Raw genomic sequence first — 22,188 nt, forward strand, 5'->3', positions numbered from 1 at the left:
CTTGATAGAAATTAAGAGATCTTTCGGGGATAAATAGGTTTTGCCCGGTTCTGGATGGTGCATGGTAATAGCAAAATTGTGACGCGTTGACAACGAAATTCGATACCAAATAAAACGACATCAAAATATTTTTTCAACAAGGGTATTTTATTTTTTATTAATTTGGCGACGCGTGATCACGATTGCAATATTACAACATACGTTCATCGGGGATCAGTTTTGGGTTTTTTCCATAATAATTAATACTTAATTAACAATTTTTAATCTCATTTTAAATTTTGGCCACTGGGCTGTTGTTGTCTTGGCAGCAAACGGAGCTGTTATTATTATCGTAAACGACGTTTCCGCATTTCAAAACTTTCTTTATAAGATGATCGTGACAACCAAATTGATAAATCAAATGCTCCCATCTAATTAATTCATTAATTAATTAGATGCTTAGAGGTGATTAGTGGGTATTGGGTAGGGGTAGAGGTCAGCCTCGGCCTACCTGGGGGCATCGATAATAACCATATCGGCGAATTTGCCAATTTCGAGAGAGCCCTGCGTGGCCGATTTGCCCAAGGCAAAGGCCGAGTTGATGGTGGCCGCCGTTAGCGCTTCGGCCATGCTCATGCGCATATTGACGCAAGCCAAGTGCATGACCAAGGGCTAAGTGGACAGACAGACGCGCGTGTTGTATTATAAAATGGAGGCTAAGTATAAAACGGGGGGCTGTTACCATGGAGAAGCAATAGGCGTTGGGGTTAAAGTCGGTTCCGAGGGCAACAATGACGCCTTTCTCGATCATTTTCCTGACGGGGGGCGTGGCTAATCTCAAGGTGAAAGCTGTGGTGGGTAAGATAATGGCGGCCGTTTGGGACTTGGCCATGGCGGCGATGCCCGCCTCGCTTATTTCCTCCAAATGAGATATGGCTTCCGCGTTTAATTCCGCTCCCAACTTGGCCAATAATTAAGGGTTTATTAAACGGGGATGGGCCCAATTACTTACTCGGTCGTACCTCGGCGGCCCCCAACGCGTTCAATTCGTCCCCGTGAAAGTTGAGTCTGAGTCCGACGTCCCTGGCCGCTTCCAAAATACGCCGAGTCTCCTCGATTTCGAAGACACCCTTTTCGCAAAAGACATCGGCGCTGTCCACTCGCAACTGACCCGAGCGGATCAACTTGCCGATGGCCGGGATTTGATTCTTGACAATGTCGTCGGTCGCTTCCGAACTACTCTTGCCCCTGGAGGATTATTAAGACCACCCCAAGCACACACGTGACCCGCTGTGTCGGAGACCAACTTAAGGTAAAGCCAGATCTAGAATTTACTTGGGTACGGCGTGGGCTCCGCAATAGGTCGAGGAGATTTCCACGGGTGTCCCGTCCCGAGCTCGGTCGATGATTCGAAGTAGGCGCAGTTCGCTTTCCAAGTCCAAACCGTATCCCGACTTGGCTTCGACGCAAGTACTGCCCGACCTCAACATCAGCGTCAACCTTTTCAGTAAAAGAGCCAGGAGTTCCTCGTCCTCGGCTTCGCTCGTCTTTTCAACGGTGTAATGGATTCCTCCGCCGGCTTCGTAGATCTCCATGTAACTGGCGCCGGCTAGCTACACCCCCCGACACATCGGAATTATATCAAAGACCAGTCGCCTACCACCTAATTACTAGGAGATAAGAGCGAAGCGAGAATGTCTTCCCACCTTGAGGGCGAATTCCTGGACGCGGTCACCGGCCCAGACGGGGTGAGTGTGAGCGTCCACGAAGCCCGGCACCACCGTCATGTTCGTCGCTTCGATGACGCTCTCGAACGTTTTCAAACCATAGCGGGCGATGACGTTAGCGTCCATATCGATGTCAGCTATGTTCCCGCAACTAACGCCACAATCGCATCATTCAGATGCCACTTAATTACGCCACCCAAAGGTGGACGGGCATTTTAATCGAGGGCATATTTTGCGCTGACCACTACGGGGTTCATACAGCTTTACTCAAAGGACATCCCCGTATCTCTAGTAGAACCAGAGTTACGAGCCTCCAAAGTTGGGTCTAATGCTATTCCTATGGAGGGGGTTGTTTGTTTATGGTTAGCTTAATTACTCGGCCCCTGTTTGTCGTAGCCCTAAGTTCTTAGTATGGTTGGATGGGGGACAAATTGGACTATAACATACTCAAAGGACACCCCCGTATCTCTAATAGAACAAGAGTTATGAGCCTACAAAGTTTGGGTGCAAAAATCATAAGTAACATAAAAACAATAAGTGAGACAAAAAATAAGTTCACTAAGATATTGACGTAGCCTCAAGTCTAAGGTATCCTTGGATGGGGAGCTAAGAGGACTATAACATACTAAAAGGACATCCCCGTATCTCTAATAGAACAAGAGTTATGAGCCTCCAAAGTTTGGGGCAAAAATCATAAGCAACATAATAACAATAAGTGAGACGATACCATAAGTTAACGAACACTTTGCTTAATTTCTCGGCCCCCGTTTGTCGTAGCCCTAAGTTCTTAGTATGGTTGGATGGGGGACAAATTGGACTATAAAATACTCAAAGGACATCCCCGTATCTCTAGTAGAACCAGAGTTACGAGCCTCTAAAGTTGGGTTTGACGCTATTCGCATGGCATGTTTTTGAACACTTCGCTTAATTACTCGGCCCCTGTTTGTCGTAGCCCTAAGTTCTAAGTATGGTTGGATGGGGGACAAATTGGACTATAACATACTCAAAGGACATCCCCGTATCTCTAGTAGAAACAGAGTTACGAGCCTGCAAATTTGGGTCTAATGCTATTCCTATGGAGGGGGTTGTTTGTTTATGTTTAGTTTAATTACTCGGCCCCCGTTTGTCGTAGCCCCAAGTTCTTAGTATGGTTGGATGGGGGACAAATTGGGCTATAACATACTCAAAGGACATCCCCGTATCTCTAGTAGAAACAGAGTTACGAGCCTGCAAAGTTGGGTCTAATGCTATTCCTATGGAGGGGGTTGTTTGTTTATGTTTAGTTTAATTACTCGGCCCCCGTTTGTCGTAGCCCCAAGTTCTTAGTATGGTTGGATGGGGGACAAATTGGGCTATAACATACTCAAAGGACATCCCCGTATCTCTAGTAGAAACAGAGTTACGAGCCTGCAAAGTTGGGTCTAATGCTATTCCTATGGAGGGGGTTGTTTGTTTATGTTTAGTTTAATTACTCGGCCCCTGTTTGTCGTAGCCCCAAGTTCTTAGTATGGTTGGATGGGGGACAAATTGGGCTATAACATACTCAAAGGACATCCCCGTATCTCTAGTAGAAACAGAGTTACGAGCCTGCAAAGTTGGGTCTAATGCTATTCCTATGGAGGGGGTTGTTTGTTTATGTTTAGTTTAATTACTCGGCCCCCGTTTGTCGTAGCCCCAAGTTCTTAGTATGGTTGGATGGGGGACAAATTGGACTATAACATACTCAAAGGACATCCCCGTATCTCTAGTAGAACCAGAGTTACGAGCCTCTAAAGTTGGGTTTGACGCTATTCGCATGGCATGTTTTTGAACACTTCGCTTAATTACTCGGCCCCTGTTTGTCGTAGCCCTAAGTTCTAAGTATGGTTGGATGGGGGACAAATTGGACTATAACATACTCAAAGGACATCCCCGTATCTCTAGTAGAAACAGAGTTACGAGCCTGCAAATTTGGGTCTAATGCTATTCCTATGGAGGGGGTTGTTTGTTTATGTTTAGTTTAATTACTCGGCCCCCGTTTGTCGTAGCCCCAAGTTCTTAGTATGGTTGGATGGGGGACAAATTGGACTATAACATACTCAAAGGACATCCCCGTATCTCTAGTAGAAACAGAGTTACGAGCCTGCAAATTTGGGTCTAATGCTATTCCTATGGAGGGGGTTGTTTGTTTATGTTTAGTTTAATTACTCGGCCCCCGTTTGTCGTAGCCCCAAGTTCTTAGTATGGTTGGATGGGGGACAAATTGGGCTATAACATACTCAAAGGACATCCCCGTATCTCTAGTAGAAACAGAGTTACGAGCCTGCAAAGTTGGGTCTAATGCTATTCCTATGGAGGGGGTTGTTTGTTTATGTTTAGTTTAATTACTCGGCCCCCGTTTGTCGTAGCCCCAAGTTCTTAGTATGGTTGGATGGGGGACAAATTGGGCTATAACATACTCAAAGGACATCCCCGTATCTCTAGTAGAAACAGAGTTACGAGCCTGCAAAGTTGGGTCTAATGCTATTCCTATGGAGGGGGTTGTTTGTTTATGTTTAGTTTAATTACTCGGCCCCTGTTTGTCGTAGCCCCAAGTTCTTAGTATGGTTGGATGGGGGGACAAATTGGGCTATAACATACTCAAAGGACATCCCCGTATCTCTAGTAGAAACAGAGTTACGAGCCTGCAAAGTTGGGTCTAATGCTATTCCTATGGAGGGGGTTGTTTGTTTATGTTTAGTTTAATTACTCGGCCCCCGTTTGTCGTAGCCCCAAGTTCTTAGTATGGTTGGATGGGGGACAAATTGGACTATAACATACTCAAAGGACATCCCCGTATCTCTAGTAGAAACAGAGTTACGAGCCTGCAAATTTGGGTCTAATGCTATTCCTATGGAGGGGGTTGTTTGTTTATGTTTAGTTTAATTACTCGGCCCCCGTTTGTCGTAGCCCCAAGTTCTTAGTATGGTTGGATGGGGGACAAATTGGGCTATAACATACTCAAAGGACATCCCCGTATCTCTAGTAGAAACAGAGTTACGAGCCTGCAAAGTTGGGTCTAATGCTATTCCTATGGAGGGGGTTGTTTGTTTATGTTTAGTTTAATTACTCGGCCCCCGTTTGTCGTAGCCCCAAGTTCTTAGTATGGTTGGATGGGGGACAAATTGGGCTATAACATACTCAAAGGACATCCCCGTATCTCTAGTAGAAACAGAGTTACGAGCCTGCAAAGTTGGGTCTAATGCTATTCCTATGGAGGGGGTTGTTTGTTTATGTTTAGTTTAATTACTCGGCCCCTGTTTGTCGTAGCCCCAAGTTCTTAGTATGGTTGGATGGGGGACAAATTGGGCTATAACATACTCAAAGGACATCCCCGTATCTCTAGTAGAAACAGAGTTACGAGCCTGCAAAGTTGGGTCTAATGCTATTCCTATGGAGGGGGTTGTTTGTTTATGTTTAGTTTAATTACTCGGCCCCTGTTTGTCGTAGCCCCAAGTTCTTAGTATGGTTGGATGGGGGACAAATTGGGCTATAACATACTCAAAGGACATCCCCGTATCTCTAGTAGAAACAGAGTTACGAGCCTGCAAAGTTGGGTCTAATGCTATTCCTATGGAGGGGGTTGTTTGTTTATGTTTAGTTTAATTACTCGGCCCCCGTTTGTCGTAGCCCCAAGTTCTTAGTATGGTTGGATGGGGGACAAATTGGACTATAACATACTCAAAGGACATCCCCGTATCTCTAGTAGAACCAGAGTTACGAGCCTCTAAAGTTGGGTTTGACGCTATTCGCATGGCATGTTTTTGAACACTTCGCTTAATTACTCGGCCCCTGTTTGTCGTAGCCCTAAGTTCTAAGTATGGTTGGATGGGGGACAAATTGGACTATAACATACTCAAAGGACATCCCCGTATCTCTAGTAGAAACAGAGTTACGAGCCTGCAAATTTGGGTCTAATGCTATTCCTATGGAGGGGGTTGTTTGTTTATGTTTAGTTTAATTACTCGGCCCCCGTTTGTCGTAGCCCCAAGTTCTTAGTATGGTTGGATGGGGGACAAATTGGACTATAACATACTCAAAGGACATCCCCGTATCTCTAGTAGAAACAGAGTTACGAGCCTGCAAATTTGGGTCTAATGCTATTCCTATGGAGGGGGTTGTTTGTTTATGTTTAGTTTAATTACTCGGCCCCCGTTTGTCGTAGCCCCAAGTTCTTAGTATGGTTGGATGGGGGACAAATTGGGCTATAACATACTCAAAGGACATCCCCGTATCTCTAGTAGAAACAGAGTTACGAGCCTGCAAAGTTGGGTCTAATGCTATTCCTATGGAGGGGGTTGTTTGTTTATGTTTAGTTTAATTACTCGGCCCCCGTTTGTCGTAGCCCCAAGTTCTTAGTATGGTTGGATGGGGGACAAATTGGGCTATAACATACTCAAAGGACATCCCCGTATCTCTAGTAGAAACAGAGTTACGAGCCTGCAAAGTTGGGTCTAATGCTATTCCTATGGAGGGGGTTGTTTGTTTATGTTTAGTTTAATTACTCGGCCCCTGTTTGTCGTAGCCCCAAGTTCTTAGTATGGTTGGATGGGGGGACAAATTGGGCTATAACATACTCAAAGGACATCCCCGTATCTCTAGTAGAAACAGAGTTACGAGCCTGCAAAGTTGGGTCTAATGCTATTCCTATGGAGGGGGTTGTTTGTTTATGTTTAGTTTAATTACTCGGCCCCCGTTTGTCGTAGCCCCAAGTTCTTAGTATGGTTGGATGGGGGACAAATTGGACTATAACATACTCAAAGGACATCCCCGTATCTCTAGTAGAAACAGAGTTACGAGCCTGCAAATTTGGGTCTAATGCTATTCCTATGGAGGGGGTTGTTTGTTTATGTTTAGTTTAATTACTCGGCCCCCGTTTGTCGTAGCCCCAAGTTCTTAGTATGGTTGGATGGGGGACAAATTGGGCTATAACATACTCAAAGGACATCCCCGTATCTCTAGTAGAAACAGAGTTACGAGCCTGCAAAGTTGGGTCTAATGCTATTCCTATGGAGGGGGTTGTTTGTTTATGTTTAGTTTAATTACTCGGCCCCCGTTTGTCGTAGCCCCAAGTTCTTAGTATGGTTGGATGGGGGACAAATTGGGCTATAACATACTCAAAGGACATCCCCGTATCTCTAGTAGAAACAGAGTTACGAGCCTGCAAAGTTGGGTCTAATGCTATTCCTATGGAGGGGGTTGTTTGTTTATGTTTAGTTTAATTACTCGGCCCCTGTTTGTCGTAGCCCCAAGTTCTTAGTATGGTTGGATGGGGGACAAATTGGGCTATAACATACTCAAAGGACATCCCCGTATCTCTAGTAGAAACAGAGTTACGAGCCTGCAAAGTTGGGTCTAATGCTATTCCTATGGAGGGGGTTGTTTGTTTATGTTTAGTTTAATTACTCGGCCCCTGTTTGTCGTAGCCCCAAGTTCTTAGTATGGTTGGATGGGGGACAAATTGGGCTATAACATACTCAAAGGACATCCCCGTATCTCTAGTAGAAACAGAGTTACGAGCCTGCAAAGTTGGGTCTAATGCTATTCCTATGGAGGGGGTTGTTTGTTTATGTTTAGTTTAATTACTCGGCCCCCGTTTGTCGTAGCCCCAAGTTCTTAGTATGGTTGGATGGGGGACAAATTGGACTATAACATACTCAAAGGACATCCCCGTATCTCTAGTAGAAACAGAGTTACGAGCCTGCAAATTTGGGTCTAATGCTATTCCTATGGAGGGGGTTGTTTGTTTATGTTTAGTTTAATTACTCGGCCCCCGTTTGTCGTAGCCCCAAGTTCTTAGTATGGTTGGATGGGGGACAAATTGGGCTATAACATACTCAAAGGACATCCCCGTATCTCTAGTAGAAACAGAGTTACGAGCCTGCAAAGTTGGGTCTAATGCTATTCCTATGGAGGGGGTTGTTTGTTTATGTTTAGTTTAATTACTCGGCCCCCGTTTGTCGTAGCCCCAAGTTCTTAGTATGGTTGGATGGGGGACAAATTGGGCTATAACATACTCAAAGGACATCCCCGTATCTCTAGTAGAAACAGAGTTACGAGCCTGCAAAGTTGGGTCTAATGCTATTCCTATGGAGGGGGTTGTTTGTTTATGTTTAGTTTAATTACTCGGCCCCCGTTTGTCGTAGCCCCAAGTTCTTAGTATGGTTGGATGGGGGACAAATTGGGCTATAACATACTCAAAGGACATCCCCGTATCTCTAGTAGAAACAGAGTTACGAGCCTGCAAAGTTGGGTCTAATGCTATTCCTATGGAGGGGGTTGTTTGTTTATGTTTAGTTTAATTACTCGGCCCCTGTTTGTCGTAGCCCCAAGTTCTTAGTATGGTTGGATGGGGGACAAATTGGGCTATAACATACTCAAAGGACATCCCCGTATCTCTAGTAGAAACAGAGTTACGAGCCTGCAAAGTTGGGTCTAATGCTATTCCTATGGAGGGGGTTGTTTGTTTATGTTTAGTTTAATTACTCGGCCCCTGTTTGTCGTAGCCCCAAGTTCTTAGTATGGTTGGATGGGGGACAAATTGGGCTATAACATACTCAAAGGACATCCCCGTATCTCTAGTAGAAACAGAGTTACGAGCCTGCAAAGTTGGGTCTAATGCTATTCCTATGGAGGGGGTTGTTTGTTTATGTTTAGTTTAATTACTCGGCCCCTGTTTGTCGTAGCCCCAAGTTCTTAGTATGGTTGGATGGGGGACAAATTGGGCTATAACATACTCAAAGGACATCCCCGTATCTCTAGTAGAAACAGAGTTACGAGCCTGCAAAGTTGGGTCTAATGCTATTCCTATGGAGGGGGTTGTTTGTTTATGTTTAGTTTAATTACTCGGCCCCTGTTTGTCGTAGCCCCAAGTTCTTAGTATGGTTGGATGGGGGACAAATTGGGCTATAACATACTCAAAGGACATCCCCGTATCTCTAGTAGAAACAGAGTTACGAGCCTGCAAAGTTGGGTCTAATGCTATTCCTATGGAGGGGGTTGTTTGTTTATGTTTAGTTTAATTACTCGGCCCCTGTTTGTCGTAGCCCCAAGTTCTTAGTATGGTTGGATGGGGGACAAATTGGGCTATAACATACTCAAAGGACATCCCCGTATCTCTAGTAGAAACAGAGTTACGAGCCTGCAAAGTTGGGTCTAATGCTATTCCTATGGAGGGGGTTGTTTGTTTATGTTTAGTTTAATTACTCGGCCCCTGTTTGTCGTAGCCCCAAGTTCTTAGTATGGTTGGATGGGGGACAAATTGGGCTATAACATACTCAAAGGACATCCCCGTATCTCTAGTAGAAACAGAGTTACGAGCCTGCAAAGTTGGGTCTAATGCTATTCCTATGGAGGGGGTTGTTTGTTTATGTTTAGTTTAATTACTCGGCCCCTGTTTGTCGTAGCCCCAAGTTCTTAGTATGGTTGGATGGGGGACAAATTGGGCTATAACATACTCAAAGGACATCCCCGTATCTCTAGTAGAAACAGAGTTACGAGCCTGCAAAGTTGGGTCTAATGCTATTCCTATGGAGGGGGTTGTTTGTTTATGTTTAGTTTAATTACTCGGCCCCCGTTTGTCGTAGCCCCAAGTTCTTAGTATGGTTAGATGGGAGACAAATTGGACTATAACATACTCAAAGGACATCCCCGTATCTCTAGTAGAAACAGAGTTACGAGCCTGCAAAGTTGGGTCTAATGCTATTCCTATGGAGGGGGTTGTTTGTTTATGTTTAGTTTAATTACTCGGCCCCCGTTTGTCGTAGCCCCAAGTTCTTAGTATGGTTGGATGGGGGACAAATTGGACTATACCATACTCAAAGGACATCCCCGTATCTCTAGTAGAAACAGAGTTACGAGCCTGCAAAGTTGGGTCTAATGCTATTCCTATGGAGGGGGTTGTTTGTTTATGTTTAGTTTAATTACTCGGCCCCCGTTTGTCGTAGCCCCAAGTTCTTAGTATGGTTGGATGGGGGACAAATTGGACTATACCATACTCAAAGGACATCCCCGTATCTCTAGTAGAAACAGAGTTACGAGCCTGCAAAGTTGGGTCTAATGCTATTCCTATGGAGGGGGTTGTTTGTTTATGTTTAGTTTAATTACTCGGCCCCCGTTTGTCGTAGCCCCAAGTTCTTAGTATGGTTAGATGGGAGACAAATTGGACTATAACATACTCAAAGGACATCCCCGTATCTCTAGTAGAAACAGAGTTACGAGCCTGCAAAGTTGGGTCTAATGCTATTCCTATGGAGGGGGTTGTTTGTTTATGTTTAGTTTAATTACTCGGCCCCCGTTTGTCGTAGCCCCAAGTTCTTAGTATGGTTGGATGGGGGACAAATTGGACTATAACATACTCAAAGGACATCCCCGTATCTCTAGTAGAACCAGAGTTACGAGCCTCTAAAGTTGGGTTTGACGCTATTCGCATGGCATGTTTTTGAACACTTCGCTTAATTACTCGGCCCCCGTTTGTCGTAGCCCCAAGTTCTTAGTATGGTTAGATGGGAGACAAATTGGACTATAACATACTCAAAGGACATCCCCGTATCTCTAGTAGAAACAGAGTTACGAGCCTGCAAAGTTGGGTCTAATGCTATTCCTATGGAGGGGGTTGTTTGTTTATGTTTAGTTTAATTACTCGGCCCCCGTTTGTCGTAGCCCCAAGTTCTTAGTATGGTTGGATGGGGGACAAATTGGACTATACCATACTCAAAGGACATCCCCGTATCTCTAGTAGAAACAGAGTTACGAGCCTGCAAAGTTGGGTCTAATGCTATTCCTATGGAGGGGGTTGTTTGTTTATGTTTAGTTTAATTACTCGGCCCCCGTTTGTCGTAGCCCCAAGTTCTTAGTATGGTTAGATGGGAGACAAATTGGACTATACCATACTCAAAGGACATCCCCGTATCTCTAGTAGAACCAGAGTTACGAGCCTCTAAAGTTGGGTGTGACGCTACTCCTATGGAGAGGGTTGTTTGTTTATGTTTTGCTTAAAATCTCGGCCCCTGTTTGTCGTAGCCCTAAGTTTTTAGTATGGTTGGATTTTTTTCTAATAAAAGCAGTGTTAAATAACATAAGACCAATAAGTGAGAAACTCCCATAAGTAACATAGTAAGAGTAAGTTAGAGTAAAAAAATTACCGGTTTGTATGAACCCTGTTTAACGTGGCCACTTTGTATTCGTTACTGTAGAAAAGTCAGTAATTAAAATGCTTTGTGAATAATAATTAGAGGCTTAATTAGGAAATTTATCCGTGAAGGCTCCGTAGAGTCTAAAGCCTTGAAAATTTCCAAGTGTAGGGATAACAGAAACTGATCTACAAAGTTAGAGAGATTCCTTATCTAATAAAAAAAGAGCCGAGTACGCTGTGACTGATATGCCCTCGATCATTCGGAAGTCAATTAACCGATAAAGTTACGGGGATGAAGCGTCGCCCGCGTTAACTTCGGCTTAATCGACTTCGCCCAGAAACATTTTATAAAAGAAGCTAATGATATTTACTTATCAACAATGACGCTAACGCCCCCCGTTTCGTCCGCTCGCAATATTGCCAAATTGTTCATGGCATCTTGACCAAAAACGCATTTGGAGCGATTATTAACGACTTGCACCACTTGTTGCGCGTTGCGAATCCACAGTTTAAAAGAAGACATAATCGAGCGCGCTAATTGCCACAAAACTCGGCTCGGTAATTACACGTTCAAACCTAGACCTACCATAACAACGCGTACGGTATAAAAATTGCACGGTCCGGTTTAAATTGACGGCGGCAACAGTTCAGTAGAAATTGCAGCTTATTGGTAGAACTATTAAGTCATAGGGATGAAAGAACTAGAATAAATTGCAGACCAGAATGAGAGCGACGTAGCGATAGTATAGGGGGAAAACGGCGCCTTGATAAATTCAGGCAAGTTTCGAGGCTTACTCCGCCCACATTGATGATAACAATTTATCAATCAAAGGCCCCCCCTTTAAAGCCCTTCCACCGCCGTAGAAACTTTGACAGGATACCCAACCCGGCCCTGTCACTTCCGGTCGCCGAAGACTAAATATAAAACAGCTAGCTCTTTCTAAGGAATTTCCCCCGAGGTATCGTCACCACACGATTATAGTCTCTCGGTACCTTGCAAAGTTACCAACAAGTCTTTCTTTACAAACCGCTTAGTGCTAGTATTGTTCAAAGATTATAGTCTTTCAGTGCCTTGGAAAAGATACTATACGTAGGTACGTGCTTTCCAAAACCGCGCAGACTCAGAAGAGGATAGTAAAAAAAAAAAATCAAAACCCGAAAATAAACTTAAATTAATTCTGATTAAATCAAAATTAATTTCAAAATAATAAAACACAACTCTTAAATAAATTTATTTATAAAACAATGAAAACTTAAAAGGGACAAACAAAAACTAAATTTGTTTTTAGGGTTATTGATTATACAATTGCAAATATCGCAATGTTAAGCTCTTAATTTCGGAGACGTGCGCTTGCTCCCGCAACATCGTGTCCCGGTTCCTAATCCCCGCAATCCCACTTTTCAATACGTCACGATTTAACACGATGACGTAAGGGATTCCGATTTCATCAAAACTGCCAGGGACAAGGAAAAACGGTTTCAATTTTTGGCGCCAAACTCTGATAATCAAAGTTTCCTACGTTTGAAATTGATTCCCCAAAGATTGCTTTTGCGTCAGAATATTCGCATTTGGGAAATTAAAGACGTTAACGGCATTCAAATCTTTTGATATAAATGTCGCTAACCCGTTTAATTTCTTATTCAATTCAATATCATCGTGGCAAGATTCAACAGCGATTGCCATTTTATAGGGGGCAATTTGATGGTGTAACCTCATAATCTGCGTTATCGTATCCCAATTAAATTTAATTAAAATTAAAAATAATCCCAAAAAACGTACAGTTTTTCCATCTTTTTCGCTAAAGGCATCTTGCAAGAGCGTTAAAGCGACATTTTCGCTTAAAGTTTCGCTCAAAATGCAATTAAACTGGCAATTATTATTGCCACCAGAAATTTGCCGCGTGCCTTTGGGGCTAAAATTACTTATTGCCTCAACAGGTACGGCAACCCCTTCAATATCAAGCGCAATTTTAATTTGTTGTGAATCCGAACTAGAATTCACCTCGTCAAATTGCAGTTTCGCGGGTGTTTGGCAATACTGCGTAAATAAAAGTAGGCTTAAACGAAGGCGCTCTAAATAATTAGGCTTAAAAATTGCCGTTGCCCAACCTTTCTCCACCATGAAAGGCGTTCTCGCGTCCAATGATCAAACCAACGAGAACTATTTTTCTCGGAGCAGAAAAAGAGTAGCTGTAACGCGGTCAGCTGACTCTTAACCCTAAGATTTCAATGTCTTTTAAGCGTTAATTAATTTAAAGATAATTAAACTTAAAGTAAAGCGCGGCTGGGCCAAGGCATAAAAGGCATTCATAAATCCCGCCAAGCTCAAAGCCCACTTGATCACGCGCAGGACAACGCGAGCTGCTGACGCGCGTGATCGAGTCAGCTATGCCAAGCTAAACCGCCACCGGAGACGGAGTTCGTGAGGAAAGCCAACTTGTAGGGGATCCACCGTACCCGCGCTTCGCTTTAAATTAATTACAATTAAATCCCCTACCATTGGTGACCATTGTAAAACTCATTTTCAAAGAGGGACTCATTTAAAACGTTATTAACACTCGTTTCGTGAAAATAACCGAAAGGTTCTTGGTTTTGCAGTATTTTTGAGATTGTTGGGTAGAAATTAAAAATATCTAGAATTAAATATCCCACTAATTAGAGAAATTAATCCTGATTAAAAGGAATTTTTAGCCCCTACCATTTAAGGGACAATACCCGCGTAATATATTGCAATTTTCGTTTTTTAGAATGGATAACCTCCTATTAATTACGCAAATTAACGTCTAATAGACTAACTACGCGTTTAATTAACTTAAATTTCCATTAATATTTACCATTCCGACGTTACATTATGTTTAACTTGGGCTCCTAAATAACCAAGGCTTAGCTCCTTTCCTTTATTTTGTCGCGTTAAAAACCCTTTCAATTCGCAATACGAAAACACTTTCCCTAATTTAGAGTTTAATTTCATTTAAATCCGCCCGTTCGACTTAATTCAACCCGAAATTAAACTTAATTCTCGCGTTAAATTTTCGCGACTGAATTGAATGGGCGCTCACTTTTTCGAGAACAAATCTAGCAGACAGCTCGTAAAAACGTCAAAAACAGCTGTTTCCTCTATATTTGACTCCAGTTATACTACTCCATGGTGGTAGATTGAAAGGGGTATTTAAAGTGGAATGAGACACGATGAAATCTCCTTCAAGAGTTCATGTTGAGGTCAAATATTGACAAAATGGCGTCGCAAGTGATTAGAGCTATTCCTCGCCAAGTAAAACCGGTAATGTCCACGGATAAATTAGAGGCGAAAAGAAGAGTATTTAATCTCTACAAGGCTTGGTATCGTCAAATACCTTACGTTGGTAAAAAAATCTCAATTCCTAACTCTAATTCCCATAAAATTGGCTCGCAAGTATACACTCTAAGCCTTGGCTCCTAAATTTATCCCTCTATAATACAGTTCAAGAATACGATATTCCGATTACGGTGGAAAAAGGTAGAGACAAATTGCGGGAACTCTTCATTAAAAATAAGCATATTAGAGATATCAGAGCCATTGATATGCTAGTAATTAAGGTAAGTTCATTTAATCGCGTTTAAAATGACGACCAAGGCCCAGAAGGGAAGCCTAACGAATGTTAACCTTTAACCCCTTCTGTTAGGGTCAAATGGAACTGGTGGAAACTGTCAAACACTTTAAACAAAATTGCCACATTATGAATTACTTTCAAGACACTGTCAATCCAAAACCAAAGGATTTCATGTCAAAGTTTTTGAGCGGACATAATTAATCATTTTTTTTGTTAAGCCTTGGTTAAGCCTAACATTAATTAAATAGACTAAAAAATAATTAAAGACAAATGTAGTGTTTGTAAATAAATTTATTGGTTCTGAGAATCTGTTAAAGCGACGGAAAATTCCTTTAAAATAATTAATTAATTCATTAATTAATTAATGATTTTCTTCCCCAAAAGTGGTTTAATGGCGGCAACTTACTTCAGTGTAGGTTTTAGCTAAGAGGGCTAAAACTTGAGAGGCGATTTTACGGCATTCATAATCAGTATCATGGGATACTATATCTATTAATATTAATATTACAATTTAATTTAAGTCTGATAATTAATTAGATTTAATTAATTAAGGTTGTTAATTAATTAAAGTCCCGACCTTGAAGCCAAGATTGAAATTCAAAGATTTCAGTTTGCATCTCCGTGAATAAAATTGAGGCTTGAACGTTCATTATTATCATTGATAACGCGAATAATAAAGATTGACGCACAAACCTGAACCCAAAAATAAAAAAAAAAACCCTTAATTTTTACCCCCAAAATGGCCGCCGCCAAGTTTTTTTTCTTAAGCCTTGGTTAAAAGTGGCGCGATTAACTACTTACACTTCAACATGATATCTAAAGACCCATAGGAATTCCAAAAGTACTTTGGCCAATTTTCTCACAACCTGAATTAATATAATTAATTACTTAATCAATTAAAGTTAATGCCAAAGTTAATTACCACGGAGTTTGAGGCGGAATTGATCAAAATGCCCAGAGTATAAACGAGCCTTCCCAACAAGTAACTGTCTTCCCCCAAAAGATCAAACGAGTTCTCTTTACTATACAATAGAAAATACAATTACTAATTAATTAATTATAATTAGTTTAAAAAATAATTTAAACTTTAGTTACTTATCGTAATTGCTGATTAGTGGGAAGAAAAAGCAACCAGCCACATTGGAGAACTGATTTTCAATGGCAACTGGCGGGACGCTTTTACCCTAATTAAAATTAAACGCGTAGAACGACTTGTAATTAGGCTTAAAACGAGAGACAAAGGCTTAAAAACGGAGAGACAAAGGCTTAAAAACGGAGAGACAAAGGCTTATAAACGGAGAGACAAAGGCTTATAAACGGAGAGACAAAGGCTTATAAACGGAGAGACAAAGGCTTATAAACGGAGAGACAAAGGCTTATAAACGGAGAAACAAAGGCTTAAGAATGAGCGACAAAGGCTTAAAAACGAAAGACAAAGGCTTAAAAACGAGAAACAAAGGCTTAAAAACGAGAAACAAAGGCTTAAAAACGAGAAACAAAGGTTTAAAAACGAGAAAAAAAGGCTTAAAAACGAGAGACAAAGGCTTAAAAATAAGAGACAAAGGCTTAAAAATGAAAGACAAAGGCTTAAAATTGAAAGACAAAGAGCTTAAAAATGAGAGACACGTGGTAGGTGGGGGGGGGGGGGTTTGCGTAACTCTTTATTACTTTGGTCAGTATAATTTTTGTTTTGGCTTCCAAGCGTCTGCGCACAATCTCCTGCCAAGTGGGGCTGGAGGCTTGAGTGGCTTCTTTCAAATCGTGAATGAGTTTGGGTTCGGGGGGTTCGGAGGGGGGTCGAGATGAGACATTCTTGACTCCGGACAATTCTTGACTGGCAGCGGCCAAGACCTCCAAAATGTCGAATCTCTGTCTGAGGCTGTAATTGCGGTCGTAAAACTGACGCCCCAAGTATTGGGCCACTTCCTGGGGACTGTTACGGAGCAAAGCCACCAAGGCCCTGAATCTAGAAGAGACGAACGTCTCGTGGAAACTCTGGTTCTCCAAACTCAAGAGAACCTTGCAGAATTCCACCGCAATCTAAAGAAAATTTACAATTAAAATTAATCTAACTGGATTAAAGCGCAATTAGTGTAAAGGTCAATTCACTTCTTTGGTCTCATTTGGTTGATTTTTGACGAGTTTTTCGGCGCAATCCAAACAAGTGGCGCTCCAGGCGGCGTCCGATTGCTCAATTAAACCTTTCAAACAATCCCTGATGTAATACGGACTCCTATTATCACTTCCCCCAAGCTCCTCCCCCTCCTCTTTCAGATCAAACGCCTCCAAATCGTCATCACTAAAGAGTAATCAATTAAAAAATATTATATTCTTAATTATGACGTTATATATGCTATAATGTTATTATATGTTATATTATTATACACGTCTTCAACCTAATATATACGTCGTCTCATTACTAATACGTCGTCACGTTATTAAATACGTCGTCAAGCTTTTAAATAGGTCCTCACGTTATTATATACCTCGACACATTATAAGACACGTCGTCACGTTGTTATAAACATCGTCACGATACAATACACGTCGTCATTTTATAATATACGTCGTCACGTTACAATACATGTCGCCACGTTATAGAATACGTCGTCACGTTGTTATAAACGTCGTCACGTTATATTATAAGTCGCCACGTTGTTATAAACGTCGTCACGTTATATTATAAGTCGCCACGTTATAGAATACGTCGCCACGTTATAGAATACGTCGTCACGTTGTTATAAACGTCGTCACGTTGTTATAAACGTCGTCACGTTATATTATAAGTCGCCACGTTATAGAATACGTCGTCACGTTATTAAATATGACGTCATTTTATTAAATACGTCGTCACGTTATATTATAAGTCGTCATGTTATTAAATACGTCGTCACGTTATATTATAAGTCGTCATGTTATTAAATACGTCGTCACGTTATATTATAAGTCGTCATTATGTTATTTCATGTTATATTATGATATTATATGTTATTAATATTATCATAATATAAACATGGTAGTTTTTGCACCTGTCAATTGGTTCCTGATCTTGATTTGACAGAGGTGACGTCACCAATGACGCCACAATATCGGCGGGACTCTGAAAGACGGCCTTTTCTTCTCCATTCCCATTTGCGCTGCAATAACAGTAATAATTGCACTCTGTGTTATTTCCCCATAGGCCTCCTTAATACTAAATGATGGGCCAAGGCTTACCAGGCTGCAATTGCAGGAGGTGGCGAAGCTTGACCTCTGGGCGGTTCCTGGGGCGCTTGAGAGTAGCCAATCAACTTGAGGATTTCGGGCGTTTTTTCATATTCAAATTGCAATTGGGGCATGTCGGGTTCCAAGATGGCCGTCAAAAGTTCCCCAATGAACATTCCATGGACTCTGATGCGGTAAGAAGGGTTCTTGATGCGCAATTGCACCCCCGCCATCAGCAAACTCAGAAAGGGACGTTTGTAGGCTTCAAAATTGCGCCCCTTCAAGTAAGGGGAGAGCATGGCCAAGGCGCAAGTCCAGTTGTAATGTTGCTCGTAGGACAAGTACTTCATGGAAGTACTTTCAGACCAAGACTCCAAGATAAAATGAACCACCTAAATATTGCAATTAATTAACATTAAAGACGTAATTAATTAATTTTAATAAATAAGTTTTGAATTAAAGTGCAAAAGTGCAAATGTTGCTTACTTCTAAAAAGATGTTACTTTTGTTCTCAGCCATTGCATCATTTGCCAAATATCCAATGCAATTTTGCAAAACTATTGGCTGCAAAATTAAATAATAATTAACCTTAATTAATTAATTAATATTAAATAATTAATTAACATTAAAGACGTAATTAATTAACCTTAATTAAATGATTAATTACAATTAAATAAGGCTTACATCTTCAAAATGATTTATTAGAATGAACTTTTTGGTGACTATGAAATAGATTGTTCCGTGTTTACGCAGAATTTCCCCCAAAAAATACTTGACATATCCGTACCTTCAAAAATAATTCATTAAAATTAATTAATTAATTAATTAAATTTAATTAATCCTTAATTACCAAGGAATATTGCTCAAGAGAGGTTTAAGAACATTTTCCAGACATCTGTCAGGGACATTGACAATCAGATACTTGGTCACTCTTCTCCATTCCAAATTATCATGACATTCCGACAAAATTATGGGGGTGATGTTTTTGAATATCTCCTCTTTAATTTAATCCCGATTAATTTAGCTAATTGTTATTAAGGGGTCAAAGGAACTGACCTCCATTTCCAGAAAGACACATTCTGCCCAGAAACTGACTCAAAAAATCCAAATTGATTTTTTTCCCGCGGGATAATTCAACGGAGAGTTGAGATAAAGCTTCTACGAGAGCCTGACAAAATAACGCGACGTAGCTGGCCTTATCAAAAGGATATCTAACAACCAAATTAAATTTAGATTACTTATTGATTGTAATAAGTAAGGGTAGTGGTCACTCACCTGGGTTTTCCCCTCATTTTGTTGGTCATTTTATCGGGAAGGTGGACTAAATAACTTAAAAGGAGTTCCCAATGGGGATTAGGAATATTACTATTAATACTGAATTGGTGGTGCGTTAAAGACGATTTAAAATAACATTGGTGAAACATCAATTCGCTCAAACTCTCGCCGCTGAAAAATTTCTCCAGGATTGATATGACAACATCCTGTTTGAAACTTTTCCTGACGGACACCAAAATGCTTAATGACTGTCAAAAGGACTAATAAGGGCTTTAAAAACTTACTGCGCTTGAATTTGCAGCGTTTTGCATAGAATTAGAATGGCTTGGTCGTGACAACCGTTAATGAAAATGCCTTCCAAGACTTGTCTCTTCCAAGTTTCGTCAAAGGAAACTCGTTCCACGCTGTTTAGGAGACGTTCTAACAAGTTTTTGTAGTAAATTATCACAGTGTCGCGAACCGTGTCTTCGCATATTTTAAACCTGGCCGTCAACGGGAGACACGAATTTAACTTTTTTAAAAGGTCCCATGGCAAATCTTCTCGATTAACGACGTTTTTCGGCTTTTGTTGTTGTTTATTTGTACTTGTACCGCCGCTTAGGGGAAGGGGATCGGGCTTCCCCTCGGACCCCGAGTCCGCTAAGCCTTTGTCGTTATTCGACAGTGCTACATTTTCGCTCCCGAAAAGACGAACTTTATTCTCTTTCTCGTTAAAAATATCGTCTAAATCTATCAGGGTTTGGAAAACGCATTCCATTTTAACTAAATACAATTAAAATAAATACCTAAAATTAATTTTAAACCTAAATTTTTGCCGACAAAGAAATTATTTCACCCATCCGACTTATGACTTATGTGCATTGCATCGGGCGAAGAAAGACTATGACAGGTTTAGGCCTAAATTCGCGGAAAATTTCTCCGAGCAACAATGAGCCAATAAGATCAAGCCGGTGATTAGAAGGGAAGCTCGCGATTGGTTGAATGGAAAGGCGTGATCTACGTACGGGGGGAGAGATAAATGGGGCTGGAAGAAAGGGAAAGTTTTCCACGGAACTAAAGTCAATATTAGTTTGCAGTAAGTGGGAAGTTATTTCAATAGGAAAATAAGTATGGGCGAAGTGACAACTCCACTTGAACCAAACATATTTACACTAATGGGACGTTGGTCTTGAAAATAGAACAATGTCAAGGTAGACGTAGAGCTAATGGAAAATTGAAACCTTGCTCCTGTATTGTCAACTCACCTCATACCCTGAATCACGTGACACTATGACATGACCTTGGTTTCTTCTCCCCCCCCCCGGATGACGTCACGTTTTTGCCCCCCCCATCCAATTAAATAATGAAAATAAATGAATAAATGAAACAATGCAATAATACTGGATTAGAATTCACACTTTTAATTTTATTTAAACAAAAATTCGAGTAAATAATTAAATATAGTACCTAAAGCATTTTAAATTCAAAATTTAAAGAAAATATTGAATTCTTTTTTTCTTTTTCACCAAATTTTTATTAAGTTTGTTCTGGGTTTTTTTAAATTTTATTTAAATAGACAAAATAATGTAAAATATTGACATAATACGTATTTGCCAAAAAAAAAAACAACTCAAATATAGATAAAGTAACCCAAAGTGCTACCAATGGAATTTTTTTTGCAAAACAAACAAATTAATTTTTGCATTAAACTAATTAATTAAAGAATGGGGGTTTTTTTTTAAATTTTTCTGTACATCACAGTTCCGTCAAAAACTAAGACTGTTTTTTCGCGCCAGTAGAAATTAATTAACGGAAGAAAAGTTTCTTTGTTTTTGAAGAAAAAAATTTTGTTGCAAAAGTTAAAAAAAATTATTATTTAACTTTAGCAAGTTCATTTGACAACCAATCTAATCCTTCGTAAAGACCCTGGCCTTGAGTCGCGCATGTTGCTTGAATATACCACTAATTACCGTAATTAAATTAATATAATTACTCCCAAATTAATTAAAGCTAAAAGGGAAAAAAAAAGTTTGGGTCTTACCTTTCTATTCCTTAGTTGATTCAGTCCAAGTTTCTCCGTTAATTCCGCAGCATTCATGGCATTTGGAAGGTCCTGCTTATTAGCAAACAATAGGAGTACAGCGTCCCTTAGTTCATCTTCATTTAACTGCCACAAAAAATACCTTAAAACTAACTCTAACTACATTAGTCGAGGGTTTGAAAACTCTAACCATCTTTTGAAGTTCATCTTGAGCTTCGGGAATTCTTTCTCTGTCATTGCTATCAACCACAAAGATTAACCCTTGCGTATTTTGGAAGTAATGACGCCATAAGGGTCGAATTTTATCTTGCCCACCCACATCCCAGACGGTAAAACAAATATTTTTGTATTCCACAGTTTCAACATTGAAACCTACAACATAGTTTGGCAAGATTGTGGTTAAGCCTAATTTAAAAGGGGCTAGCATAATTATATCTCACCTATGGTTGGAATTGTAGTGACAATTTCGCCTAATTTTAGTTTATAAAGTATTGTCGTTTTACCAGCGGCGTCTAAACCGACTGAAAAGAGATTTAAATGAAGCCAAAACACGCCTGACATTAGCTTCCCTTCAAACACCAAAATGTGAATAAACTACACGCGACTTAATATAATTTCTAAATAAAATCTTTAAATAAATGTTGAAAATTAACTTTAATTTATAGATTTATCGTTAAATTAGCCAAGTTCGCGATAAATTACTGAAAAATCGAAAGTGAAAAGAGCTAAGCCTAAAAATTTTACGCGAGCAAATTACAATAGATAGCTAAGCCTTTGAACGTAAACTCACCCATCAAAATTCGAACTTGTTTCTTGCCAAATAAACGCGTTAAAATGCTGGAAATTGTTAGGCCCATCTTGAATAAGGCGAATAGTGATTATATTTAGACGTTTATATTGTTTATTTCAATTTAAATTTATTGTAAAATTTGATATTTAGTAATAAAATTCATGAAAAACAGACAGACGGGACTCGCTCGTCTAACAAGCAGAAGCCAAGCCTCGCCGATTGGACACGTAGCCTTATGACGTCATCCTCATTCGAAAAGAGGGAGCGAAGCTTTCTGCTCGCGACAGGGGTAGATTAGCTGGGATAAGACTTTTTGAGCATAGCCCACTCGATCACACGCTCAACGACGCGAGCCTGGATAATTAAATAAAACCGAGGAAGCGGGATAATCAAATATAGTAAGAGTTTTGGCCATAGCCTAAATGATACTGCGAAAAACTTATAGGCAGGTG

General features: G+C 40.6%; 5 protein-coding genes across 8 annotated transcripts; 1 reads left to right on the forward strand and 4 right to left on the reverse strand.

Annotated features, from left to right (window-relative positions):
- Nucleotides 1-128: 128 nt before the first annotated feature.
- On the reverse strand, nt 129-13,826 carry LOC149653957 (putative imidazolonepropionase). Of its 4 annotated transcripts, XM_089846945.1 has the most exons (8): nt 13,692-13,823; nt 11,229-11,977; nt 1,686-1,857; nt 1,315-1,592; nt 1,002-1,227; nt 722-940; nt 491-651; nt 129-410 (listed from the first exon to the last, which is right to left on the reverse strand). In XM_089846945.1, exons 2-8 carry the CDS (start codon nt 11,378-11,380, stop codon nt 272-274), a joined length of 1,347 nt encoding a protein of 448 aa, XP_089703071.1. In that variant the 5' UTR covers nt 11,381-11,977; nt 13,692-13,823; the 3' UTR covers nt 129-271. The 4 variants fall into 4 exon arrangements, with proteins under 4 accessions (XP_089703071.1, XP_089703069.1, XP_089703067.1 ...); XM_089846943.1 differs by having other exon boundaries at nt 491-940; nt 11,229-11,558; nt 13,692-13,826; XM_089846941.1 differs by having other exon boundaries at nt 491-940.
- On the reverse strand, nt 12,077-13,828 carry PolG2 (DNA polymerase subunit gamma-2, mitochondrial). Its single transcript, XM_089846662.1, has 6 exons — nt 13,692-13,828; nt 13,556-13,617; nt 13,355-13,508; nt 12,967-13,075; nt 12,378-12,895; nt 12,077-12,311 (listed from the first exon to the last, which is right to left on the reverse strand). The coding sequence occupies exons 1-6, from the start codon at nt 13,826-13,828 to the stop codon at nt 12,149-12,151; spliced, it is 1,143 nt and encodes a 380-aa protein (XP_089702788.1). The 3' UTR covers nt 12,077-12,148.
- A 232-nt stretch (nt 13,829-14,060) lies between these two features.
- On the forward strand, nt 14,061-14,763 carry ND-B14 (NADH dehydrogenase (ubiquinone) B14 subunit). Its single transcript, XM_089846950.1, has 3 exons — nt 14,061-14,219; nt 14,318-14,433; nt 14,520-14,763. Exons 1-3 carry the CDS (start codon nt 14,069-14,071, stop codon nt 14,646-14,648), a joined length of 396 nt encoding a protein of 131 aa, XP_089703076.1. The 5' UTR covers nt 14,061-14,068; the 3' UTR covers nt 14,649-14,763.
- LOC149653960 (telomere length regulation protein TEL2 homolog) lies at nt 14,721-19,806 on the reverse strand. The gene is made up of 16 exons (XM_089846936.1): nt 19,211-19,806; nt 18,927-19,148; nt 18,708-18,862; nt 18,502-18,649; nt 18,336-18,438; nt 18,138-18,215; nt 17,664-18,043; nt 17,477-17,584; nt 16,557-16,746; nt 16,116-16,487; nt 15,543-15,631; nt 15,370-15,469; nt 15,249-15,313; nt 15,025-15,140; nt 14,854-14,936; nt 14,721-14,777 (listed from the first exon to the last, which is right to left on the reverse strand). The coding sequence occupies exons 1-16, from the start codon at nt 19,681-19,683 to the stop codon at nt 14,739-14,741; spliced, it is 2,721 nt and encodes a 906-aa protein (XP_089703062.1). The 5' UTR covers nt 19,684-19,806; the 3' UTR covers nt 14,721-14,738.
- Nucleotides 19,807-20,310: 504 nt separating this feature from the next.
- Arf4 (ADP-ribosylation factor 2) lies at nt 20,311-21,969 on the reverse strand. Its single transcript, XM_089846949.1, has 5 exons — nt 21,737-21,969; nt 21,387-21,467; nt 21,137-21,318; nt 20,947-21,072; nt 20,311-20,867 (listed from the first exon to the last, which is right to left on the reverse strand). The coding sequence occupies exons 1-5, from the start codon at nt 21,801-21,803 to the stop codon at nt 20,778-20,780; spliced, it is 546 nt and encodes a 181-aa protein (XP_089703075.1). The 5' UTR covers nt 21,804-21,969; the 3' UTR covers nt 20,311-20,777.
- Nucleotides 21,970-22,188: the final 219 nt, after the last annotated feature.

The sequence above is a fragment of the Phalangium opilio genome, unplaced genomic scaffold, assembly GCF_054372755.1.
Source record: "Phalangium opilio isolate 3A_F unplaced genomic scaffold, DU_Popi_V2 ptg000081l_1, whole genome shotgun sequence".
Taxonomy (NCBI): Eukaryota; Metazoa; Arthropoda; class Arachnida; order Opiliones; family Phalangiidae; genus Phalangium; species Phalangium opilio.

Coding starts and splice junctions, on each gene's coding strand:
- LOC149653957 (XM_089846943.1), bottom strand. CDS start 11,380: ATGTCTTCTTTTAAACTGTGGATTCGCAACGCGCAACAAGTGGTGCAA. Junction 1,858..11,228: donor GTTAGCGTCATTGTTGATAA/GTAAATATCATT, acceptor TTGTGGCGTTAG/TTGCGGGAACATAGCTGACA. Junction 1,593..1,685: donor TCCAGGAATTCGCCCTCAAG/GTGGGAAGACAT, acceptor CGGGGGGTGTAG/CTAGCCGGCGCCAGTTACAT.
- ND-B14 (XM_089846950.1), top strand. CDS start 14,069: ATGTTGAGGTCAAATATTGACAAAATGGCGTCGCAAGTGATTAGAGCT. Junction 14,220..14,317: donor TCGTCAAATACCTTACGTTG/GTAAAAAAATCT, acceptor TCTATAATACAG/TTCAAGAATACGATATTCCG. Junction 14,434..14,519: donor TTGATATGCTAGTAATTAAG/GTAAGTTCATTT, acceptor CCCTTCTGTTAG/GGTCAAATGGAACTGGTGGA.
- PolG2 (XM_089846662.1), bottom strand. CDS start 13,828: ATGAAATTAAACTCTAAATTAGGGAAAGTGTTTTCGTATTGCGAATTG. Junction 13,076..13,354: donor TTTTACAATGGTCACCAATG/GTAGGGGATTTA, acceptor TTGAAATCTTAG/GGTTAAGAGTCAGCTGACCG. Junction 12,896..12,966: donor GCCTTTCATGGTGGAGAAAG/GTTGGGCAACGG, acceptor TTATTTACGCAG/TATTGCCAAACACCCGCGAA.
- LOC149653960 (XM_089846936.1), bottom strand. CDS start 19,683: ATGGAATGCGTTTTCCAAACCCTGATAGATTTAGACGATATTTTTAAC. Junction 19,149..19,210: donor ACGCTGCAAATTCAAGCGCA/GTAAGTTTTTAA, acceptor GGTGTCCGTCAG/GAAAAGTTTCAAACAGGATG. Junction 18,863..18,926: donor AAAATGAGGGGAAAACCCAG/GTGAGTGACCAC, acceptor TTTGGTTGTTAG/ATATCCTTTTGATAAGGCCA.
- Arf4 (XM_089846949.1), bottom strand. CDS start 21,803: ATGGGCCTAACAATTTCCAGCATTTTAACGCGTTTATTTGGCAAGAAA. Junction 21,319..21,386: donor CACTACAATTCCAACCATAG/GTGAGATATAAT, acceptor ACTATGTTGTAG/GTTTCAATGTTGAAACTGTG. Junction 20,868..20,946: donor ATCAACTAAGGAATAGAAAG/GTAAGACCCAAA, acceptor TACGGTAATTAG/TGGTATATTCAAGCAACATG.